This window comes from Giraffa tippelskirchi, chromosome 11 (genome assembly GCF_054371585.1).
Source record: "Giraffa tippelskirchi isolate mGirTip1 chromosome 11, T2T-mGirTip1v1.2.pri, whole genome shotgun sequence".
NCBI classification, from domain to species: Eukaryota; Metazoa; Chordata; class Mammalia; order Artiodactyla; family Giraffidae; genus Giraffa; species Giraffa tippelskirchi.
The window spans coordinates 15424625-15451364 of NC_137285.1; the positions used below are offsets into that span (position 1 = coordinate 15424625).

Consider the following 26740-nt stretch of genomic DNA (forward strand, 5'->3'; position numbering starts at 1 on the left):
GGAAAGCTGTTCTTTTTTTAAAGAAGCGGAAAAAAAACCCTCACTAATATTGACTAATAGGAAGGGTCAAGGAAAGCTTTAGGAATTAAGAAGAGAACAATTTTTTAAAAAACTGATCTCTAAACGGGGGCCATGATGACTATAGTTCATTAGGCATACTGGAAACAACAAATTGATTAGTGAACAAAGAATTTTAATACATAAAAGTCTCATGATCTATATTAACAGAAGGCAGCAGCAAGCAAAAATAATTGATTGTAGACTTTAACAAAATAAAAATATACCTTTCAATTGACAAATTAAAAACAATAGACTTTTGTTGCTTAGAACAATATTAAAATCTGCTTGCTACCACTGTACACCCAATGGTTTTAAGGTGTAAGGTGGAGGCTCTGAGGCAGCCTCGAATAATCAAGAACTGAGGTGTAGAATTGTGTCCCATAAAAGTTCATCTTCATGTTAGTTCACAAAACCTTTATTGGGTACTTACTATGTGATAGGGGCTTCCCAGGTGGCGCTAGTGGTAAAGAACCTGATTGCCAATGCAGGTAGACTAAGAGACACAGGTTTGATCCCTGTGTCAGGAAGATCCCCTGGAGAAGGGCACAGCAACCCACTGCAGTATTCTTGCCTAGAGAATCTCATGGACCAGAGGAGCCTGGCAGGCTGCAGTCCAAAGGGTTGCACAAAATCGGACACGACTGGGCAACTTAGCATGCATGCAAGCACAATGTGATAGACACCCAGCTAGGTAGTATGTGAAGAGAGGTGTCCTGGAGAAGCAAACAGTCTAGAGATGTAGTGATATTCATGTTATTGGAAGAAGCAGTGTGGCAACATTAGAAAGGAGAAAAGAAGTAAGTGCCTAAAGTTTATTTTGTCAGTATATATCTTTGGACTTATCAAATCATTCTTGTGCAAAAGGAAGATTGGATTAGGATTCCTTCAGGGCCAGGGAAAGACCAGAGTAGAGGCAAAGATTGTAGAGAGGGAAGTAACTCGAAATTCTGGTGTTAAAGGAAAATTTTCAGTGTCCCACTTTGTATTTTTGGGGCTTGATCTATGATAGGTCTGTCTTCCTAAAATCATGCAGAACAGTTAGTTGCAAATCATGCTCTTAACAGTTATACATGGCCCTTAAAAGTAAGTTTACTTCCTATATAAAATGGGCATTCTGTTCATATATATGATTTGGCTAATTTAGCATATGTCTGCAATCTTAATTGTAACAGTCAAGAGTGGGGAACAAAACAATTATTTATTAAGCAAGTTCTTATTGTCAAGAGTACTATTATTGGAGACAATCTATTTAAGTCTTTCAAACAATAAAAATAATATTTAATATTATTCAAGCTTTTTAAACCATTATGTTCAAAATAGCATGGTGTTTAGTATCTGGTAAGCAATTCATTCACTGTGTATTTTTTGTTTGTTAATTCACTCATTCCTTAGATATTTACTGAGTGCCTAAGCTGTGCCAGGCACTGTTCTAAGGTGTTGAGATACAGCACAGAACAAGGTAAGCATAATTTTAGCTATGATGAAATTTACACTCAAATAATGAAATAATGAATTAGTATATAGTATAATTTTAGATAGTGACAAGTATAAAAAAGACAATAAAATAAGATAATGAGATAATGCATAGAACATTGTTTATAAAATGATAATTCAGTGATACATAGGCTTTTCTATAACAAGGCATCTATTTACCAAACAACTTGAAAGTCACATTAGACATTTACTGTTTTAAAACTTACAGGAATAGAAAGACAAAATTTTAGAGCTGGAAACAATGTTGGAAATCATGCAGAACAACTCCTTATTTTACAGATGGAAAAACTGAGGTTTGGAAGGTTTGTGACTTGTCCAAAGTAAAATAAAACTAACAGTGGCAGACAGAACTTAAAACTAGTTTCCTCATTCCTAGAGTCCACTACCTAACCTTCTGTTGAGAGTTTAAGATCCTACTTTATTTATGTTCCCAAGTGAAAAACTTTGAATTCAAGTAAACAAAGAAATATGAAACTTATGAAAAATTTATTTCTACTATGTTTAAAGACTTTAAGCCCAAATATAAGACTAAATGGGTTTCATGAAGAGATACCATTACTTAATATTAAGTTTTTATATACAATGGGCTTCCCTGATGGCTCAGATGGCAAAAAATCTTCCTGCAATGCAGGATACCTGGGTTCTATCCCTGGGTTGGGAAGATGCCCTGGAGAAGGGAATGGCAACCTACTCCAGTATTCTTGCCTGGAGAATTCCATGAACAGAGGAGTCTGGGGGGCTACAGTTCACGGGGTTGCAAAGAATCAGACACGACTGAACGACTAAGCACATATATATAATATGTTCTATTCTTCTAGCCTGCTTCTATGATTTCCTTTTTTAATTGTGGTAAAAAAAAGTTACCATCTTGATTATTTTCAAGTGTATGGTTCAGTGCTGTTACACTTACAATGTTGTGTAACTATCAGCATCATATCACCCCTATAACTCTTTTCTCCTTGTAAAACTGAAGCTCTGTGCCCCATTAAATAGCAATTCCCTATTAATCGTCTCCCCAAATCCCTAGTAACTATCATTGTACTTTCCATGATTTTGATTATGCTAAGAGCCTCATATAAGTGGAATCATACAGCATTTGTCTTTTTTGTGACAGGTACATTTGTTCCACTTAGCATAATGTCTTCACGGTTCAACCACATTGTATTAATGGCACATGGCAGAATTTCCTTCCTTTTAAAGGTTGAATAATACTCCATTGTATGTATATAACACATTTTGTTTATTCATTCATCATTTATATCGCTTCCACCTCTCTGCTGTTTTTGTGAATAAGGCTGCAATGAACATGGGTGTACAAAAATCTCTTTGAGACCCTGCTTTCAATGCTTTTGGATATATACTGAGAAGTGGAATTGCTAGGTTATATCGTAATACTAGTTTTAATTTTTCAAGGAACCACCATTTTCCACAGTGGTTGTACCCTTTTCAATCCCTACCAGTAATGAACAGGGTTCTAATTTTTCCATATCCTCAGCAACATTTGTTACATTCTGTTTTTTTTAAACAGTGGTCACTAATGTGTGTGATGGCTACACACATGGGTGGTATCTTACTGTAGTTTTGATTAGAATTTCCCTGATGATTGATAATGTTGGGGATCTTTTCATATGCTTATTGATCATTTTTATATCTTCTTTGGAGAAATGGTGATTTAAGTCCTTACTTTTGATTCCAGTTTTTTTTTTTTTCTCTTTCATTGTTGCTGTTGAGTTTTAGGAGTTCTCTATATATTCTGGATATTAATCCTCTATAAGACAGATGATTTGCAGGTATTTTCTCCCATTCCGTGGGTTTCCCTTTCACTCAGTTGTTTCTACTATCGTGCTTCCTTGCTTATATTTTAAAGTTAACTAATTCATAGTTTTATTTGCAGATGTTTTTCAATATTTTTCACATTACCTCTATACTTAATAATTAAATAGAAATACATTTTAGAAAAATTTTCCTGACAAATATTTTCTGTATATCAAACATAACTATCTTCTATTTTGTATTATAAATTAAAATCTTACTTTCTTAAGATTACACCAAGGAGAAAAAGGTACTGAAACGTGCATATTATTACAAGAAAGCTCTATACCAGCCTGAAAAAATTAAAATTAAAACCTCCAATGAGTTCAAGACCAGGGTCTTCTTTCTTGTTGATTATGCCAGTAATCTAATTTTGTTGATTATTCCAGTAATCTAATCTAATTACCTCTCTTCTAATTTTGGGTGCTCATTTGAGACGTCCTAGAGTAAAAAGATCCAACAGAATTCCTCTTTTTTTTTTTTGCTCTTTATCCCCACAAAGCCCTAGAGCTAAAAGATAGGAAAAAGTCAATATCTCTCAGCAACTATGGTAACTCCTTCTAAAAAGAGAGCCCAGCAAAACCTTTTCCACCCTTCAAATACACGACCATTTGCCCATGTTTAAACACGGCTGACTGACAATGCTGAATTTTTAGCAGATTTCTTCATCTGCATGGTATCACTCGTTTCCTCAAAATGCTTTTATGGCTTTCTAATAATCTGGGTCCTTGCTGTCACTCTGGTCCCAATTCACTCTCCACATAGTCTTCCAAGCTCTAACTTCTCAGATTTTTTTCCCCTTTCCTTGAACACACAAAATTCCTTGTCTCAGGGCCTTTGCACATATTGCTTCCTGACTCACCCTCATCTTTCACCCCAAATTAGCTAACCTCTATTTGTCTCTGAAGTTTGAGCTTAAATGTCACTTCACTGGGGAGATTTTCCTCTACTCCCCGATAGAATGAGTCCTCCTTTTACCCAGAACAAGTTTTATAATTACATGATAAATTTACTTGTGTGATTATCTGCTTAATCTCCCCCACAGATAATAAGCTCCACGAAGGCATCATGTCTGTTTTGTCTGTATCCAAAGGGCCTACTGGAGAAGGCAATGGCACCCCACTCCAGTACTCTTGCCTGGAAAATTCCCATGGATGGAGGAGCCTGGTGGGCTACAGTCCATGGGGTCGCTAAGAGTTGGACGACTGAGCGACTTCACTTTCACTTTTCCCTTTCATGCACTGGAGAAGGAAACGGCAACCCACTCCAGTATTCTTGCCTGGAGAATCCCAGGGACGGCGGAGCCTGGTGGGCTGCCGTCTATGGGGTCGCACAGAGTCGGACACGACTGAAGCGACTTAGCAGCAAAGGGCCTACTACAGTTCCTCACAGATAATAAGGGTCCCCACCAATGTTTGTTGAATAAGTGAATAAGTTAATCAGTTCAGAAAATAAACATGATCCCTCCACTATTTATGACTAGGCACCAATATATTTTCACATGCTCTTCATCCTTACCTGTTTAATTTTCTTTTTCTCCCAATAAAAATACACAACCACCAGACATCTAAGTGAAAAAAATTCTTAAACTTGCTCTCCTACTGGAGTTAGAATGCAATCACTGATATTTATTAAAATGAGTACATACACAACTCACATATACCTAATATAGAAAAAGTTATAAAGGATTCTTTTCTCTAGTTCCATATTATGAACTGCTTACCTAAGATACTTAAAACACTTTTTGGAATTCCTCCAAAAAAGTCATTGATAATTCTGTGAAATACTCATCTTATAGAAATTGCTTTGAAAGAAGCTTTAAAATCATTTTTCACTTTAAAATAAAGCATGTCAAATTATAAATCATGATAGGCCTTGTAAGAAATGAATGATCCTCCATTGGAAAAGTAAAGTCAAAACAAAAAACAGAATCATTAACTCAAAAGTCAAAATATTTAAGCTGACATAGACCTGGTCTTAGAAGAATTAGAAACGACAAATCCAAGAAACAACAAAAAAGAGTGGAAACTTTTTCTAAAACGAAGAGTATTGTGGGACTACTCAGTAAGAAACATACGTCTGAAATACTTCTAAAAGGTCACAACCAATAGGTTTTACTCAGAAAGCTTTTAAGGTCAACAGTATTAAGGTTATTGGTTTAGAAAAGAACTTAACTGGTTTCTTTGACGTGGAGATTTATGGATTTATTTGTTTTTGTTTATTTGATGGTGGTGGACATCAGAGTAACAAGACAGGAAGATGAAGAAACAGGCACAAATACAGCTTGTCTAGTCCTTCATTATCTTTTTTACCGAAAAGAACTATCATGTGCTCAGTTGAGTTCCATAATTTCAGTTGTAAAGAGGGAACTAAAATATCTGAATGCTAAGTGACCTGAGTTGGCTTCATAATGATGGGCAAAGCCTAGCACTGTGAAGGGGATCATGAAACTTACCTTCTTGTGCACAACAGAGGAAGTGGAATTTACTGGGCTTTCATCATCATGCATCATGACAAGTTCAGAGCTGCTATCGTCCATGACCTCTTGCATGCTGTTCACGCTGCTGCCCTGGCTGCCTGTGCTCACAGACATGCTTGGGATGGAATGGTTGCTGCCCAGGCTGTCCAATTCCCTGCTCAGGCTGGTTCCATGTTCGCTGTCCTATAAAAATGGGACACTTGGGTTAAAAAAAATGACTGGAGATAAAGTACCAGTCCATTGACTAAGCTATGAAGTACATTCAATTTTGCAGTGCCAAGTTGCTTTCTGCCAAATCTGCAAGATGAAACTTTTAATGTAGTGGCTCCACTACTCCACCACCATTTTCAGACATCTCCAATTCACTTTGATGCTTTCCCCAAGGGCTATTCTGGACATGGGTCATATTGATAATACATTATATTTTTGTATAATACATATTTTAATGTATTATATATATATTTAATGTATTATTTTATGTATATATGCATATACATAAATATGTATATATTTTAATGTATTATATATTATTATAATAATACATATTACATATATTATATATAATGTATATATTATATAATGTATATAAAATGTACATATAATTTATAATATATATTATATATAACACAATATTATATTAATTATATTAATATATAATATAATATATAATATATTATATACATTAATTATATAATATATATATTATATAAAATATATATAATTATTATATAATTTATATTATATATTAAAATAGTACAAAATATATAATATATAATATATATATTATATATAATATAATTATATAATATAGAATATAGAATAATTATATATTATATTATATATCACATATTATTATATTATAATGTATATGTATAATATATATTATATAATATATATATATTTAATAAATATTTTAAAATTATCTACTAAAGATATACAATAATATATTATTATATATTATAATATAATTATTATGTATTATATATTTATATTAAAAATAAAATAATATATATTTTTATATTTATAGATAATACATTATATTTTTAATAGATTTATTTTCCCCGGACTCCAAATGCTGCTACCACAGGGCTTTTCCCTGTCATATGCGACTATCACATTGTATCGCTGCTTGGTAAGCAGAACTAGCCAGGTCAATTTTCTAAGAGACTTTCAGGAACTCAAGGTGATAGGGAAAGACTGCAGGCTACTGAACAGGGGATCTCTAGGATAGCTACAATAAGGCAGTGGGCACTTGAAGCTCAAAGAGGATAAAAAGTTTTCAGAGATTTGACAAGCAATATGCTCTTTTTCCAAGTCATTATTGAGAAACTTCATATCTGAGCAGGGATATTAATTCTACTGTCCTGGACAGGTAATTAAATTCTGCCTCCCTCAAGCAATTCTATCATGCTTACCTCTGTAATCTTATTAAATATATCTGTTAAATAATACTGGTATTCATCACTACTAGTCCAAAGACTACTATTTGAGAAATTCTAAAATAATCAGAACATATAATTTATCCATCACAGTGGGTATCTTTTGATACAAAATTAAATAATATAATTAAAGCAACTTAGCTCCAAATAAACTCTGTTTTCAAAGAACCATACTCTGTACCTACATAACTTTAATGAATTGCTACTTAGCCATGGCAATATAAGGAATCACTGACAAAGGTAATTTGAGTAATTTAAAATGATAGATAATACATTATATTTTTAACAGATTTATTTTCCCAATTGAAGGGGCCCATTTGTATATATGCAATCAAGAGATTTTTTTGTTCCAGTTCAGCTTTCTGAATTTTATTTTTATAATTATTGATAAAATAATTATATTTTCTTTTATATTAAAAAGTTAAACTAAAATTCATTCTTCATTCTTTCCCTCTTTTTAATCTATTTTTAGAAGAAGAAGAGTCCTTTCTTTGTTCAAGGCTAATCCCTGCACTAATGCTCTTACTCCTATGCACTTTCTGAGATCCTAATTCCTTAACTGTGTCTCTTTCCTCTATCTTCAACGCCTGTCCTGGCTCCTTTCCTTCTGCATGTAAGTTTGAAGAGACTTGCCTTATATGTACGTACCTTTCTACATACTGCCCTTTGTCATTTTTCCTTCTTGACCCAATTTATGAATCTTAAAATGACCAACTTTCACTATCTTTACTTTCTCATTTCCCACTTATTCTACAACCCACAGTAAATGACTATTCATCCTAACTATTCCTGTAAAACTGCTTTTACTAAGGTCATCAAGAAGGTCCTACTTGTAAAACCCAGTTAACACTGTTTTTGGTCCTTGTTTAACTTGACTGCTCTGTGGCATCTGATGGTATTTGTAGCTCCCTCCTTGAAGCTGTGTATACTTGTAACATCTGTGATGCCTTCATCTCCCAGGTTTCCCTTTTCTTATGTGGCATGGACTCTCTTCTCATTCTACATTCAACTCCTGATTCATCATCATTTTAATGTCCTTGACCCCCAACCAACTACCCTTTACCCAAACCTCTTTCCTATGTTCTGGATTTGTATTTCCCAATCAAATGCTAGACTCCTCTATTCAGGCCTCTTCGACTAATCCTTCTTAAACTATTTGAATGAGAAACCAGAAAGCTATCTTTCTATAAAAACTCCACCTGTACACTGTGTTAACAGCATGTGATGCCAAGACCTTACACTCAGCAGGCATCAAACTGAAATCATCCTAAACCAACTCTTCCTCCTTGGTTCATCCCTGTTCTTGGTACTGGCACACTCTAGTCACTGAAGAACAAATGCTCAGAGTCAATCATAAGCTCCCCCTCATCTGTCACTGTTAGTGAGAAGCACTGTATTATCAAGTTCACCTCTCTAGTGTTTCTCAGTGTTCCTTCTCCCCAATTCCCATGGATACTGCCCTTACTGCCTCTTGCATGGACTATTACCCAGAAAGTTATCCATTCAAATCCATCTTACATTCTGATGCCAGGATAATCTTCCTAAAGCACAGCATGAAAGTGCCCTGTAGCTGCCTGTCAAAACTGACCCACCTCTTCACTAATCCCACCAGCAGATGACTTATTCTCTCCCCACTATGGATCCCTACCGCGTGCTCTACCTCTGTAACACTCTTCATATTTTATCTTATTATTTTTTTCAATGTCTCTTTTGCAACTGTGCATGTCTCTTAAGGCAGAGAACATCAATTGTAATACATTGTTATTCCCCAAAGTGTTTTTCATAGCATCCCAGTCCAGAACTTTTTCACATAGTAGGTACCCTATGAGTGTTCGCTAAAAGAAACTCAACCTACTTCTTCATCTTCCTGTGACTCATTTAAGGGTCCATTTCGTGTCTCTTGGAAAAGGATTTTTTTCATTTTCCGGTATTGTAGGTTATCTAGCTCACGAACGGCATCTTTTGTCCTCTGTATAAGGTCAATAAGGACACGAAGTGGACGGTCTCGTCGAACGAAGTCATGCTAATTAAGGGAAGGGAAGAGAAAAAACAGAAACTGATAATGAGGAGACATATTTTTAGGTGCAAGATTTAGATGTAAAGATAAATCAACATAAAACAGTTCTGTGGATTTTGCAGAATTTTCATCTCATGTAGCCTCTCATCTTGTATAAATCTCGTAAGTGATAACTATGTTTTTTCTCTTCTTCCTCAAGCCACATTTTGTGGACTTGTCCCAGAATTTACTTGAGAATTCTTGAGGCTTACTTTATCATGCAAGTAATAACAATAACTAGAACTTTATTCTAGTTATTTATAGTAGCTATTTATAGTAGCTGAGAGCTTGTGACTTTCAAACCTGAAACTATGTAATAAGCAAGAGCAATGCAGAGTATAGAATATTCTTGTTATAATCTGCCTCAATCCTCTTTCTCACCCTACACTACCCTTTTAAAGACAGACTTCTGAATATTTTGTTTTCTATTTCTGTGGTCATATACAGTGTATGCTTGAAAATGTGGCAGTTATTCCATTTATCTCAGAGGTCAGAATTTTGGCAACTTCATCTTCCCTTTACAGAGCTGTACAATGAGAAATATGGCAAAAGGGTCTCCAAGGGGTTAAGATATTCACCCCAAAGTCCGTAAGCTTTTCTTGCTGTAAACAGGCTTCACTTTCAATATTATCAATGATCTTGAACACATATTCTGGTTTCCTGGTTTCTCAGCTGACAGCAGTTTAGAAAGAGGGAACATGGGGAGGGAGGTGGGAGGGGGGTTCTGGAAGGGGAACACATGTACACCCATGGTGGATTCATGTCTATGTATGGCAAAACAAATACAATATTGTATAGCATAGTGTTGGCCACATGGTGCATCCACAAAATATTAATTGTTAACTTATATTGAACATAAAAAAAAAAAGAGAAAAAAAATAGAAAGAGGGAACAAAAGTAGGAGAAAAGAAGACTGAAAACTGTTAGAGAGTTACTTGTTGCCGAAAAAAGAGTCCGTTGAAAGGTATCTGACCACCTGACAGTAGAGAGAATGAAATTCTATGATTAACACACCAAGCAACCAACCAACCAAATAAAAATGAACCAAGGTTTGTGGGCTATTTTGTAAAGGGGCAACTGTCCTTCATACACTTTTTTTATACTGCAAGATTTCATGAAATGCTATTATTTCTGAGTAATCAAGAAGTGGCATTCTATTCATTATGCTTCCTTTAGGAAGGCAGAGAAGCATGACATGTCCATGGGATTTTCCAGGCAAGAGTACTAGAGTGGGGTGCCATTGTATTTTGACAAAATCACCACACAAAAGGATCAAAAAGAGGAGGAGGAAATTTTGTTTTTTAAAGGAAAAGTTTTAGTTATGTGGAAAATTCACTTATGCGAAATTTTAATTTGAACATATTGGGAAAATGACATATAATGTGGTAGGCCTCAGATGATGGAATGGATTTAATTTCTTTATAAGTTAAACAGATATAAAAGAGGAGGAGGACCACTGTGAGGAAAAAAAAAAATCTGCATGTCTTGTGGTTCTTCACTCTGACTTTGCTATCCAGGGAATTGTGGCTTTTGCTTCTATTTTAACAAAATATCTCTTTCTCTGCAAAGAATCCTTTCTGAAAATGAAACATCACTCCTGGAAGGAAGAGTAGCTTGCATATTTGAAGAGGAGAATGCAAGGGAGAAAGCAAAATTATTTGGCTACTTCAGTGCTCGCGATTAGACAAGAGCACATCAGTTTTTAGTAAACTTCAAGCTATAACCTAGGATACTGAATTTTAGAGGAGAAGTAGCTCTCAGTAATTCTTTTATTTCCAAGGTGAGGAATTTTAGGCCCAGAGAGGTTAAGTGATTTACCTAGCTAAATAATGGAAGAGCTAGAATGGCCAACCAGGTTTCTTTATTTGGGAGTTTGTTTTCTGGTGGTCTACCACAGAGTTGATCATGGCATTAACTGTGACAGATACTGTGACCTATTTATCCTTCATTCCAATCTTTTTTCCTTGCCTTTCTTTCTTGAAAGTAGTAAAAAGTATAAGACCTGGACTCCACCTTTCTTTATAGGTATTAATTAGCAATGTGATCGAGTTCTGGCCAAATTCTGAGATACAGGCAGAAACCCCAGAGGAAGGCTTTGTTTTCCAGGATAAAAAGCAAGGCACAGGAAGAGAAGGTGTTTTACTCTTTGTCCTGTCTCCTTTCTCCTGCCTGGAATAAAGTCTGAGTCCCAGAAACAGGAGCCATTTTGTGACCAAGAAGACAAGTCAAGTGCAAAGAACGGTCAAGTATTCTTACAAGAAGACAGGAGGAGCTATTGAGCTGCTTACAGGTCTGGACTGCTTCTAACACCTCCTTTCCTAAATCCTGGACTTCTTATTGTGGGAGGTAATTAAACCTTAAAATATTTCAAAACTGATACTGTTACTGATACTGTTCAAAACTGATACTGTTTTCAATGTCTTAAAAACATCTCACGGCCTCCATTGTAAAGTCTGGCCTGAGCAGTCAGTTTCTGCTTGAATTTCTAGGCTCCAATCTAGTCACTCCAATCTAGTCACTCCTATTTCCTGTTCCACCCAATGCAGCATACTTGTAGATCATTCTTGTCTCTGCCATGGGTTTCACACCTGTATGTCTTTTTCCCTTTTGTTCTCTCTGCCTGCAATCCCATCTCTTCACTGTTCTCCAAAACCATAGAGTTGAAAGGTTCTCAGATCATTTTCAAAGAATGCTTTCATTGTTCTTGGAAATATGTTTACTTTAAACATTTATATAATACAGAGAAATCAATAAAAGACAGTAAAAGAAAATCACTCAAAATTCTACCATCCAGAAATAAATGAAATATCATTTTAGATACTTTCCCTCCCTCTCTCTCTCACTCTCTCAGAATGATGGATATCCAGAAATAATTTTACATGAGAAACTTATTACACATGGTAATTTAAAAAAATTATCTATTAAATTAAGGTATATTTGAATTTCATAGAATTAGAGGAGTCTGAAGTAAGATGACTGCTTAATGTTAGTTAAAATTTCTTCACCAAGAGTTACCAGTTCCTCAAGGGCCCTCTAAAGTTATGGTGGGAAAAAAAAGATCATGTAAAGCTTTAAGAGATTAGAGTTACTTAAAAAAGACTTTCAGTTTAAGAACTGTTATTGACCATCTACCCTGAAAAACAGGAAAATTAGTACATTTACATTTCTTTCCTACCCCTACTTCTTTCTAGGTACATTATTATTTTCACATTGTTAATACGTATATTGTCAATGTGTATAACATTTACATTCTGCTTTTTAATCACAGCAATGATTTTACTGTAGTTCTCTATTTAATTCTTTGTGAAGGTGACATTTTAACATCAGGAAGAAAATGTTAGGAAAAGATGGATTATTTAAAAAATATTTGGGAATAATTAGAAAGCCAACTGGAGGAAAAAAAAAGTTGAATTCCTTATAACAAATTTCTGCACCTTCCCCCAAAATCCCAGAATAAAGAATGTCAAAAGAGAAATAAGAAAACAATATTTGTAAGATCTACTACAAATTAACAAGGGAAAAGCCCTCAGACAAATGACAAAGATCAACAGAGAGTTCACAGAAGAGGAAATAGAAATGGCTTGTCAACATAAGAAAGACAATCTAATTCATAATGAGAAATACAACCTAAAAATGACAGTGAGAAAAGTTTTCCACTGAACTGATTAGAAGGTCAAAAAGTTTTGGTATTCATACTTTGCTAACAGACCATAAATTGGGGCATCCTCTTTGGAGTAAGATTGGCAACACCTTTTTAAATTTAAAATTCACAATCCATTTGATTAGCAATTTCACTTCTAGGAATTTATTCTTTGGATATCTGTATATACAGGTACAAACTGACACATGTGTAAAGATATTTATTGTAGAACAGTTTGTAACAGCAAAAGACTGTCAACACCATAAATGAGTTGTTTATAAAAACAACCATCCATCTGACTATATAATGGAATCCTTAGAGACGATGAGATAGTTCTGCATGTAGTAATATGGAACAATATACAAAACATACTAAAAGTCAAAATATTCAGAGTAGAACAGTTTGCTACCATTGGTTCAAACATTTAAAAGGATATTTACTTCCATATGTATAGAATATTTCTAGAAGGACATGTACAAAATTGGTGACAGTGGTTGCTAACTCTAGAGAAGGGCCTTGAATGGGAAGGTTTTCCCACTTTTCATTCTCTCTCTTCCACTGTATTTTTGTCTTTTGAAATTTGTATTACCTATTCAAAATGAAGAATGTAGTCTCTTTACCATGCTAAACAAACACACAAACTAGTAGTGAATGAATAAATAAATGAATATTGGAGAGCAAACTTAAATTCATGATCACCACCAGTCCTTTCACCAGTTTCTCCAGTCCCTAATTCACTCTTTCTTCCTTCTTCCCTCCCTCCCTCTCTCTTTCTCTCTTGCTTTTTTGTTTCATTGATAGATTGGCTGGATTTCCTTATCAAGCAATTGAGAAGAAGCTTTTAAGGAAAGAAAACTGCTTATGGTTTGTGAGGTTTGAAAACGTCCAGCTGCGTTTGTAAATGCAGAGCACCTTGGCTGGGTCACAAACCCTCGGTTGACGTTTTCTTCTCCTTAGAGCTCTGCCAACGCTGTTAGGCAGTTTCTGGCTTTGAGTGTTCCTGAAGAGGCAGATCTGAAGCTGACTGGGTTTTCCAGCCCCAAAGAAATTTTTTTCAGCCTATTATGAATCTTTCTTTATCCTTTGAGTTTAGAAACTAGATATGGGTAGGATTTGGTGATCACTGAAGATCAGTTTCACCTCCCCAGAAATGCCTTGCCTAAAAGAGCAGCTCCTGTCACTCTTTATCCCAGTCCTTGCTTTATTTTTCTGACGTTATATTAAATTATTTGTTTGTTTGTTTACTGCTTCATTAGAATATAAGTTCCAGGAGGGCAGGGACTATCTTTTCCTTTGCACCACTGTATGATTTTCAGTGTTTAGAACAGTGTTTGGCACCCAGTAGACAATCAGTATAGACATCATTGACTAAATATTAGGCTTACTTGATTTGATCCACCGAAGCAAATAAAGAGTAAATCAGGGGACTTCCCTGGTGGTCCAGCAGCTAAGACTCTGTGCTCCCAAGGCAGGGGGCACAGATTCCTTGTCAGGCAACTAGATCCTGCATATCACAACTAAGATCTGGCATGGACAAGTATATATGTGTGTCTGTGTGTGTGTATGTGCACGCGCGTGTGTGTGGGTATACACTTAAGTAAATCAAATAAAATAAAGATCCTAACATTTATTTTCAAAAAGTATATCTTCAGGTATATCTTTAAATATCTTCTATTCCATGTGTTTTGCTTTCTTTTTTAGGAATAATAGGTTGAAATATATATCTCCTCTGCCTTCCATACGTCATTTTTTCTACAATCATCTTTAGAAATTTTTCTTCCTCATTTAATTTCATTTCCCTTGGGGTATCCATCATCGGAAATAGCTTACATGGGTGGGTTTATTATATTAGTTTGTTGTTTATGATATGATTTGATATGATATGATCTATCTTAAAATTTTTCTCTTTCATTTTCTTTTTTTTACCTCTGCCCATTTGTTTTTTATATCCTTTTGTTGTCTGTTGCCCTATCATCTTTGAAGGCTTGTAGTATCTTCTTCTTTGAGGCTTTTTTTTTGCTTCTTAATTTATAACACAAATTTATAATTTTTTTTCCTCTTTTTTTCTTTCTCTAAACTGATGTTTGTGTTCTGTATTTTTAAATCTTTGCCTACTTCAAAGTAATAAAGACACTGTCTTGTGTTTCTGGTATTCTATTGTCTATAGTTGATGTTTAGAACATGTGGTGGTTCTACACCAAAAGAGAATAAGGTAGAGCCCATTGCCGTGTTGCTTCTGTCACCATATTCCTGTGACCTGTTTCTCACAAGAAGAAAAAACTTACTTTTGGGTAGAAAAGCTAGTCAGCTTCAGACCTATCTCTTCAGGATACTCAAAGCCAGAAAATAACAGAATAAGATTTCTGAGAAAAAGAAAATATAAACCAAGAATCTGTGACGCTTAGCCAAGGTGCAATTATAAAGGCAGCTGACATGTTTAAGCTTCACAAATTTAGGCAACATAATTCTGAGTTTTTCTTAAAACAAAGAAAGAAACAAAAAAAGACTGGAAGACACACATGCAGAAAAAGATTAAAGAAACCTGGACTATTCTGTGGCCAATAAAAGACATTTATATTGTAAAAAAAAAAACTCCCACATACTTCACTGATATTAATGGAACACTGCCAAGTACACAGAGCCTATAATACAAAGTTACATGAAAACAGATGCTCAAAAATGCGATATTTAAATCAAATGAATGCAGTTAACACAATACTTTTGTCGCCAACATGTATGATATAACACTATGTAAATATCTGTCTTATATATTTATCACACATCTTCACTGCCTGATGATTTGGCAACAACCTAACTGAAATCCTAGAGTTGGTATTTGTCCCACTGGCAGACTCTGTCCTGAAAATTTTGCATTATAGTTCAGGCAGATGTTAGTCACTGGAACATCACACTGATGACCACAGCAAGGAGAAATGTTCTTTGTCATAAGGCAAAAAGGGTGGGTGGGGTAGGAGGCAGAAAAAGGGAAAAGATGGGGGGAAAAGTATCCATGAGGAATATATAGCATATCAGTTTAGTTCAGTTCAGTTGCTCCATCGTGTCCGACTCTTTGTGACCCCATGGACTGCAGCATGCCATGCCTCTCTGTCCATCACCAACTCCCTGAGTTTACTCAAACTCATGTCCATCGAGTTGGTGATGCCATCCAACCATCTCATCCTCTGTTGTCCCCTTCTCCTCCCACCTTCAATCTTTCCCAGCATCAGGGTCTTTTCAAATGAGTCAGTTCTTTGCATCAGCTGGCCAAAGTACTGGAGTTTCAGCTTCAGCATCAGTCCTTCCAATGAATATTCAGGACTGATTTCCTTTAGGATGGACTGGGTGGATCTCCTTGCAGTCCAAGGGACTCTTGAGTATTCTCCAACACCACAGTTCAAAAGCATCAATTCTTCAGTGCTCAGCTTTCTTTATAGTCCAACTCTCATATCCATACATGACTGCTGGAAAAACCATAGCCTTGACTAGACGGACCTTTGTTGACAAAGTAATGTCTCTGCTTTTTAATATGCTGTCTAGGTTGGTCATAGCTTTTCTTCCAAGGAGCAAGTGTCTTTTAATTTTATGGCTGCAATCACCATCTGCAGTGACTTTGGAGCCCCCCAAAATAAAGTCTGTCACTGTTTCCATTGTTTCCCCATCTATTTCCCATGAAGTGATGGGACCAGATGCCATGATCTTAGTTTTCTGAAGGTTGAGCTTTAAGCCAACTTTTTCACTCTCTTCTTTCACCTTCATCAAGAGGCTCTTTAGTTCTTCTTCACTTTCTGCCATAAGGGTGCTGTCATCTGCATATCTGAGGTTATTGATATTTCTCCCAGCATTCTTGATTCCAGCTTGTGTTTCATCCAGTCCAGCATTTCTCACGATGTACTCTGCATATAAGTTAAATAAGCAGGGTGATAATATACAGCCTTGACGTACTCCTTTTCCTGTTTGGAACCAGTCTGTTGTTCCATGTCCAGTTCTAACTGTTGCTTCTTGACCTGCATATGGATTTCTCAGGAGGCAGGTCAGGGGGTCTGGTATTCCCATCTCTTGAAGAATTTTCCACAGTTTGTTGTGATCCATACAATCAAAGGCTTTGGCATAGTCAATAAAGCAGATGTTTTTCTGGAACTCTCTTGCTTTTCTGATGATCCAATGGATGTTGGCAATTTGATCTCCAGTTCCTCTGCCTTTTCTAAATCCAGCTTGAACATATTGTGATAATCTTGCTACTTCTATGCCTAGCTACTGTCTCTGGATTTTAAATGACAAGGTGTGTGTTCTAATCCAGTTTGTCATGATGAGCTGCCACAGGAATGATTTATTGTATTTCACTACAACATGATTTTCAATCCCCCTCCTCAAATATAAATTTGAAAAATTACCCGTAACAGTTCCGCTGATGTTGGCCTTTCCTGAGGCATCTTCTGCAAGCAGTAACCAACAAATCTCCTGAAGGACTCTGTCCTGTGTGTGCAAATACATTGAAAGAAAATAAAATTAGAGTCTGTAGAACACACTGATCACTTTAAATAATTTTTATCCAAGGGAAACCTTTTTGTTTTGGGAGATTTTTATTAAAATACTTTGGAATATCAGGAGAACTGACCCATTTTCAAGTTTGAGGTATCTAAAATTAATTCTTTAGGATAATGAATGTGGACAGTTTCGAGTCAGTCAACACATAAACGTATTTTATGATATAAGCAAAGTCAAATTGTGATAAATCTCAGGAAATGAAAAATACTATATTTATATAAAACAATCTTGTATACATTTTTCTCTTCAAAGATAACAGCTCTCATAAGTCTAAAGCCTATATTCTTCACGACAAATTGGTAACTCTTCCATCACCCACAACCTATAACCAGGTAGTAAAACTTGAAGCATAAGGGACAGAGAACCTAGGAGTATGCTCTCTGGATGAAAATGCCTTCTCTCTAGAAAATTTCATTCTGTCTACTCTTCTTGGACATTGCCCTTTTACTGTAGCTCTGTGATTCCAACAGTTATCAAAATGTTATAATTTTCAGCAAGGAAAAATTCACCTTCTGAATAGATAGTATGTGTTCTGTCTTAACACAGTTAAATACATATATAATAAAGAAAAAAATGACAACTAGAATAATAAAGACATCAGAGAGGGTACTTTATCCTTGCTGCAAAATGATGAGACTGAGATGATCAATATAAGACCATCATGACTTAGAGACTAGACTTGTTAGGAAGGTAGCAGGGCATATATGTACCTGGTAGAATTTCAGTTACTACACATATTAATAACACAGTACAAGTCATAGTGAGGGCAGAAATACTGTCATACATGTATGTATGTGAGGGCACACATACTGTGTGTGTGTAAAAGCAGGCTTATAAAGCATCATTGTCCATTATCATAGCATACAACGAAGGAATGAAATGCTTTCTAGGTCAGATATTTAAAATGTAATTTAGTGAAAGTGCCAAAAACATATGGTGATTTTCTTACAGATTTGAAACGACAGCTCAGTCTTACCATTCATTAGACTGTAACGTGGGGGAGTCATTCTGGGCAATGTGATATAAGGCACTCATGGCATTCATGTTGAAAAGAGGGGGCTTCCGTTCCGCTGAAAGAAGAGAAACATGATAAAGCAGTTCTTGAAAGACATTAGGCAGATGGAGAAATAAGGAACTGTGAGCAAAGCTTGGCCACTAGCTTGCTGTTATCATCATGCTGTATAATCCACTTATTGTAGTCTCTAAGGTTGCTCAGGATAGCCATTCAAAAGAAGCTGCTCGTCATCTTAAAGTACACTGGAAAAGCTCCAAACAGAATCCATTTCAAGAAACTAAAAAAATTTTTCCTTTGTATCTTCAAAAAGCTGAACTTTGTTTTCCCACAATAGGTACGAGCATCTTTGTGTGTTGTTTTATTTCAAATGAAAATGTGTATTCATTGAAAAAAAATCAGAAAGCAGAGCAGTTGAATTAAAAAAAAAAGATTATGGAACATCTTAATCATCACTAACAGAGTATGGGAGATAAAGTAATTCAATCCAATAAACACCATTTGAAGGCTCATCCAGGCCAACAAACTGGTACAAGCAGGGGTGGAGGGGAAAAAGGAGGATAAATGTAAGCAAGGTTTGGTCCATCCACTTTCTAGCGAGAAACTCACTGAGTCAGTTACTTCTTTTAAAATATATACTCCACCTCAGCCCACCGTGAACTCCTCTTTGGAATTTCCATTGCTCTTTTAGTAGAGTGCTCACTTGGCATGCACTCTCCTATTGTATTTACATAAACTTACAACTCTTTCCTCTCAACACAAATCATAAACTCTTAAGAGCAAGATCTTATAACATTAATACTCTTGTTCTTTTATTTATTCTCTAGCATACGTAATAAGATGCTATTCACATATTAGGTGTTCCACTTGTTGACCAAAGGAAAGAAATAAGGTTCTAGTTCTTAGCATAGTTAATTTTATGCTATATACTAGTTATGTCACAGAAGATAAATCACTATCTCGTTCCACCGTGCTTATCCTAATGGATTCTTGATATAGTTCCACTTTGTAATTCATAATCTGATCTCAGGTTTCATCAGAGCATCTTGGTTTTTAAGTAAAGATTTAACCACTTTAAAAAAAGTGAATCCAGCTTATTCTAGGCAATTCTAAGAAACAGAACAAGAAGTAAGGGCAGGGAACAAGAAGTTACAGGGAAGACATTTTCACTCATAGAAGGAAGAACTTCTGAAAAGCCAGAGTGGTAAAATAAAACCAAAAAACCCCAAGAAACCCAGAATGAATAATGTTGAGATAGTGAACTTTAAGCTATTGGTAGAGTTCCAGTAGAAGCCAACTATACTTATCAGTGATCCTCTGGAGGGGCCTCTTATATTCTTAACTGAATGATCTCTGATATTTTTGAAATGTGACAGTCTATGATTCGATAAATATTCTTTATTAACTTCTCAATAGGATACTTTACACTTGCCAGATATCAGTATTATAGGGACATGGACTGTTAACAAGTGGAAATTTGAAAGTTGCACTGTGGACAAAGGGATTTTATACATGTTTCAAGCATGGAAGGCAAAAACAAATTCTCAGGTTTATTTTATTTATCAGGAGGTAGATCTGAGAAAGTTTCTAGAGCTTGGCCTTCTGACAACTTCAAGTATTTGAAGCCATGTGGAAGCAGGAACTCATCGTGTAACCATCAATGGATTCCCACCGTTCTTAGGACAAAGTCTAGATTCTCAACAAAGTCTCCTGGCCTCTACTAACATGACCCTGGCTACTTTCAGCACATCATTCTGAGAAGCAATTTTCCCCCATTCTCATGCATCTGTTGCTTCACTGAAAGAACCAAGGTCAGAGCCTTTCACACGTATTGCTTTCTCTGGATGGTCTCCCTTTTCACTTTTGTTCCTTAGACTTTCCCTGATTAATTCTTTCCAATCCTTCAGGTTTCACCTTAGAGTTGCATTTCTGCATTAGTTTAATACATATTTACTCGAAGCTTTTTATATGCTTACAATCTCTTCCTTAGGGAACCTCTGAAGACTAGGTGTCCCACTAGATTTTGTCACTGTAAATTACATTTTAACTTTTTACCACCTATCACAACCATAACTAATTATTTATGTAATTCTTTACTTAATGTGTATCTTCCTTGCTAAATTTCATTAGGGACAATATCTATTATGTTCATCTCTGCATTCTCACTACTGAGTATAACATCTGGTATGTATTTTTGGTGGCCCCAAAATACCTCTAAAATAAATAAATAAAGGTTAAGCAAATTAAGACAAAGAAGAAACTTTGTCAACAATGAATCTTTGTGCAGCAAGAAGTCACAAAGATGACTGAGAAGAGACTAACTCCAGGGGCTTACATCAGATACTATGTGGTGACTTCATTCACTATTAGAACAGTAGGAATCCTCTCATGGGCAAAAGGTACATAATTCAAGCTGCTCAGACCATGAAATTGCACAGGAGAAACAGTAAGGAAGGGGAAATAAAGAAAGAACAAAGTAGAAATTTAGAAACAGGAGGATGAAGGAACAACAAAATCCAATTCAATTATGATAAGGCTCCAAGATCTGTCTTTTCAGTAGACCTCAGTGCCTCTTCTGGAGAAGGAAATGGCAACCCACTCCAGTACTCTTGCCTGGAAAATCCCAGGGACGGGGGAGCCTGGCGGGCTGCCATCTATGGGGTCGCACAGAGTCGGACACGACTGAAGCAACTTAGCAGCAGCAGCAGCAGCAGTGCCTCTCTAATAATCCTGTGCATTTTATAAAGACAGTACTGGTATTTCAATTTTTAAAAAAATTTAAAAAAGGAAGAAGCTCTGCAAGACTAAATATATCCCTACCCCCTCACCATACATTACAACATTCATCTATTAACACAAACAGTGAGTCGCAATAAGAAAGTGAATGGAAGAAGAAGATTCCAGGCAGAGAAGCTATGTAACAACATTTATGTCCTCCTGCCCCCATCCCTTGGAGAATTCATTTCTGAAAAGTCAATTCCCTGTCAATGCTGATGAACCATTTGCCAGCTTCTACCATGATCTGTGCTGGTGAACTAAGTATCTGTAGATTAAACAGAAAAGCATCAGATTAACCTATTCTTGAAATAATCTCAAAAAATAAAGTATCTGGTGACTGGACAATTTTAATGCCCAAGAATTTTCCAAGGATGCATGGATTTAACTAGTTTTTTCAGTGGAAGATCAAATTAGCAAAGATAATTTATAAAACAGGTTTAACCACTCAGGAATCTTGGAGCCTGAGCCAGGAAAGAGAGATGGTGCCAGTAAAAGTATCATCTTCTTGCTTTCTGATAATACCTCAGTGATTCAATGTACAGATTAGGAGGCTTCTTAAGAATATGCACTTCTATAGAAGAGATATCATAAGAAAAGGGGAAAACACATTATTCAGTCACTACAACTTGCACTGTAATTTCAACATTAAAAGCACAATTTAAAGTATACTGTCTGTATGTGAAATTTCATTAAACCTCAAACACACAGAAAACTTAGAAAAATTATTGTTTAGGATTACATATGCAGCAGTTTAATCACCTTTCATGTAAAAAAAAATACCCTTCTTTTATGTGTCCATTAACAAGACTAATGGAGAAGGAAATGGCAACCCCCTTCAGTATTGCCTGGAGAATCCCACAGACAGAGGAGCCTGGTGGTTTACAGTCCATGGGGTCGCAAAGAGTCAGGCATGACTGAGCGACTAAACAATAAGACTAATGCCAAGGAAATAGAGATGTTATGGTAAAGTTGTCAAAAAGGTACTTGTATGGTTTATTACATAACCAATATAATACATTTTGAATAATTGCTGAGAACTTTAATATCTTTGGTAACAATTTTATTTTATGAATATTAACTGAGCATGTACTATCATCCTTCTCTGAATCTAAGATGTCATTGACAATAAACTGCATCACAATTTAAGATGCACCACTATTCTATGTATAACTTAAAACAAAATGCTGCCAATTATAATCATGAAATGCTGTTGCCTGTAAAATACCTTCCTGTTTAAAGAGATGTTAAAATGTAAATTAAAAATTTGATGAAATATGACATATATTATTAAGATTGTGCTGATGATGCCTAACATTTACTGAACACATACTATACACAAGATTTAATAATAAGCACATTAAATCCATATTTTCATTTAATCCAGACAATCTGCATAAGGTAGGGGATCTTATTAGGCAAATTTCATAGAGAGTTAAAACATCTTGACCAAAGTCATACAACTAAGAAATGGCAGAGCTGGCATTAGAACTCAGGTCTATCTGACAACAGAGCCTGGGTGCTCTTAGGCATAATGTGATACTGTCATCTATCAATTTGAAGGAATAGCTATTGTGGAGGATAAGACAATTTGAGCGAAAGTTACTTTGTTCTTTGATTCAGTAAATCATTTTATAAAAGGCAATCAAAGTTAGGCTGATATAGAGAGCATGTTGTTATATATATTTCAATTTATTTTTATAAAAAGGTAAAATCAGAAATTAAGCACATACGAGGGACTCCTGGAGAAAGCAATGGCACCCCACTCCAGTACTCTTGCCTGGAAAATCCCATGGACGGAGGAGCCTGGTAGGCTACAGTCCATGGGGTCGCTAAGGGTCGGACGTGACTGAGCGACTTCACTTCCACTTTTCCCTTTCATGCACTGGAGAAGGAAATGGCAACCCACTCCAGTATTCTTGCCTAGAGAATCCCAGGGATGGTGGAGCCTGGTGGGCTGCCGTCTATGGGGTCACACAGAGTCAGACACGACTGTAGCGACTTAGCAGCAGCAGCAGCAGAGGGACTCTCAAGAGAGGAAATACCAAGGTATCTCCTGGGACCTGCACCTATTTTGCTAATATCCACTGCTGTTTGAAATTCCAGTCATTATTACATCTACAGCATATTAAAAAGCAGAGACATTACTTTGCCTACAAAGGCCTGAAGAGTCAAAGCTATGGTTTTTCCAGTTGTCATATACAGATGTGAGAGCTGGATGATAAAAAAGGCTGAGTGCCGAAGAATTGATGTCTTCAAACTATGGTGCTGGAAAAGATTCCTGAGAGTCCCTTGGACTGCAAGGAGATTAAACCAGTCAATCCTAAAGGAAATCAACCCTGAATATTCACTGCAAGGACTGACGCTGAAGCTCCAATACTTTGGCCACCTGATGCGAAGAGCCAACTCATTGGAAAAGACCCTGATGCTGGGAAAGATTGAAGGCAGGAGGAGAAGGGGATGACAGAGGATGAGATGGTTGGATGGCATCACCGACTCAATGGACAAAAATTTGAGCAAACTCTGGGAGATGGTGACGAACAGGGAAGTCTGGCGTGCTGCAGTCCATGGGGTCGCAAAGAGTCAGACACGACTGACTGACTGAACAACAACATATCTACATAGGATAAAAACTGATCTGATGATGATCTTGAATCATCATAAAAGGGTATGTGCTAAATCCATGTTATAGTTTAAAAAGATTTAGGTAAGAAAAAACTTGTTAAAACAATGGGTGGGCACTAATTAGCTGTAAGGTCCAACTTGGGGGACATCCTTGTAAAGTGCTCTAAGTGAGGAGGTGCTGCTATAGTTTTAGTGTTACAAGTAAAATTTTGATTCATTTTAGAATATCAATTCCTATCAATAGTGTTTGGGAGTTCCTGTTTCTTTAGCAGCTTCTCCTCTGACTTTAAAAAATTATACCAATCTGATAAATATGTAATGGTTTCACTTTGCATTTCCCTGAATACTAATGAGGTAGAGTATCTTCTGATGTTTGTTGTCCATTTATGCTTTCTTTTCAGTGCTAACTCCTTGATCATACTCATTGCCCATTTTTCTGCTGGCAGTTTGTTGTTTTCTTTTTAATAAAGAAATTTGGTAAAGAAATCGAGAGAGGTCTTCATAAACTTGGGGCCAATACTCTGTTAGTTATGTTTCAACTACTTTCCATTAGTCTATACTTATCTTTTAATTTTTGTGTTTTATATAGCTTTATATTTTAAAGCATTGGGTTGGCCAAAAAGTTAGTTTGGGTTTTTCCATAAGATCTTATTGCTGGAGGTATTCCCTAATGTGAAGTTTTATCTGGGACTGCTCTCTATGTAGGTCAGTTTTTAGAGTCTGATCTTTGATAAGCTTGCTATTACTTTCCCAGAGTTCTCTTATATAAGCCAGAATGTAAATTGAGTAATGGATATTACTATGAAGGAAGGACATATGTCATCATTTGTGGTATGAAGAATGGATATTTTTCAAATATTAATACCAACTATTGTATATTCTTACACTGGTTAGCTGCCATATCTGCTCTCTTTTACTTAAACAATAACATGAAAATATAGCAGAGAGAGAAAGCAATCTTATGATGTTATAACAAAGCATAGAAAAAATATAATAAATTCACATTACCTAGCACGTATATACCAGGAACTCATTAAATATTTAATAATAGCTGGATAAATGATTTGCAATTGTAATAAGGAGTGATTCTCAAAAGTACAATGAAAACAGCTCTTTGCTCACCCATTTCAATGCAGGTGATCCCAAGTGACCAAATATCAACTTTCCCATCATACTGTCCTTCATCCATAGCTAAGATCACCTCTGGAGCCATCCTGCCAAATATAATTCACAAAACTCAAGTTGCAAATTAAAAACAAAATTCACTTAATAGATCCAATGAAATAGCTGTTTTTGAGCATATTCTAAAGTTTTATCTGATAAAGTTATCATTTCTTTACACAAATAATTTGAAAAAACACATTGAAAATACGAAAATACACCCAGTGATTTACATGAAACAATACAGCATTTTCAACCGGCCTTTTACTATCCTTTGATATTGGCTAAGTTACTTAACCTTTCTCTATATCAGTTTCCTCATCTGTAATATGCAGAGAATTTTATTAGCTACCTCAGAGAAATTTGTAAAGGATTAATATGTATGAAACACTTAAACTACTTTAAACATTGTGAAAATACTTCACGCAATTACATAAAGCAATATATAATCAGATATTTCCAAGATGTTTTAAGTTAAAAAACAAATAAACTGGCTACAGTAATGAATATTATTTTGTTTGTTCATAATGGATTTTCATTAGGAGGGTAAGGGTTATATAGTTTAAGATGATTTGTTCTCTATTAGTGTGTAAGTAGTTGCATAGTAGATGCTATTTGATAATGGTGGGAAAAAATTCAAATAGTAGCTGATTTTTTGTTTAGTAGGCAAGTAAGTTTCCAGGGGTATAAGTCATTCCCCAAGGTACAATGAAATTCCAGTGTGTCTATGAAATAAAGGAAAAGAGTCTTGAATAGAGTGAGATGAAACTTTAAGTCAGAATGACAAGTGAGATAAAGTATCAGAGAATTCAACAGAAATAAGAACATGGATTTCATTCATTGAAAGGTAAAATTTATGCTCATTGGCTAGAAAAGGCTAAAGAAATTAACTTGTTTTTGCCTGGGGATTCTGCCTGAAGAGAAAAGTTAAAATGAAACTTCAAATGAAATATAAAACCTGAGCTTGGTCAGTCAGTTGATAATCCTACTGAGTTTACACACAGTGACATCAACCTTATTTGAACAATTTAAAGTCACTGGAAATTTTATACTCAGTCTAAGTGTTTCTTTTTTGCTAGTGAGGTTTCTATCCTTCCTAATGAAATCTCATTTGAGGCACATGGCGAGACACTGTCAAAAAAAAAAAAAAACAACCAAACAAAACCAGTGCTATGAGTCCAACTTGTTTACACACACATATTGTACAATGTTGTGTTTTCTAATTCCACATACCAGTAAGGTGTGCCCACGAAGGAGTTGGCAGGAGAAGCCATTGAGGCAGATCCAAAATCAGCTAGTTTCACCTGACCTGGCTCTGTTAGAAGAATGTTTCCTGCTTTAATATCCCTATAGGAAAAAATAAGAGAGTTAGAAAATTACTTTTCAATTTTGATTATGGAATAGGTCAGAGCATGCAATTAACAAGACAAAAAATTTATTAAAAAAAAAAACAACTTGCTCAGATAGCCAGAAGGGGATTTAGTAATTACTGCAAGTTATAAAGGGGACCAAATTCCTTGGTGTACTTACTGGTAGGTCATAGTAATTATTAAAAGATACAGCTTCCTTCAGAGGCGAGGAATGAAACGAGAAAAGAGGCAGACATGGCAGACAAGGAAACCTACTCAGTTCCTACACTTAC

At 35.7% G+C, this 26740-nt stretch overlaps 1 protein-coding gene across 4 annotated transcripts in view; it reads right to left on the bottom strand.

The window, feature by feature from the left end:
* The window catches only part of TAOK3 (TAO kinase 3), a 181222-nt gene that overhangs the window by 41139 nt on the left and 113343 nt on the right, over window positions 1-26740 (bottom strand). For all 4 annotated transcript variants that reach the window (XM_081539729.1, XM_081539728.1, XM_081539725.1 and 1 more), the window contains 6 exons: window positions 26332-26445; window positions 25060-25151; window positions 18502-18595; window positions 17372-17453; window positions 9140-9307; window positions 5822-6028 (listed from right to left, as the gene is read on the bottom strand). In XM_081539729.1, the coding sequence (XP_081395855.1) occupies window positions 5822-6028; window positions 9140-9307; window positions 17372-17453; window positions 18502-18595; window positions 25060-25151; window positions 26332-26445 (757 nt within the window). The remainder of the gene's footprint in view (window positions 1-5821; window positions 6029-9139; window positions 9308-17371; window positions 17454-18501; window positions 18596-25059; window positions 25152-26331; window positions 26446-26740) is intronic.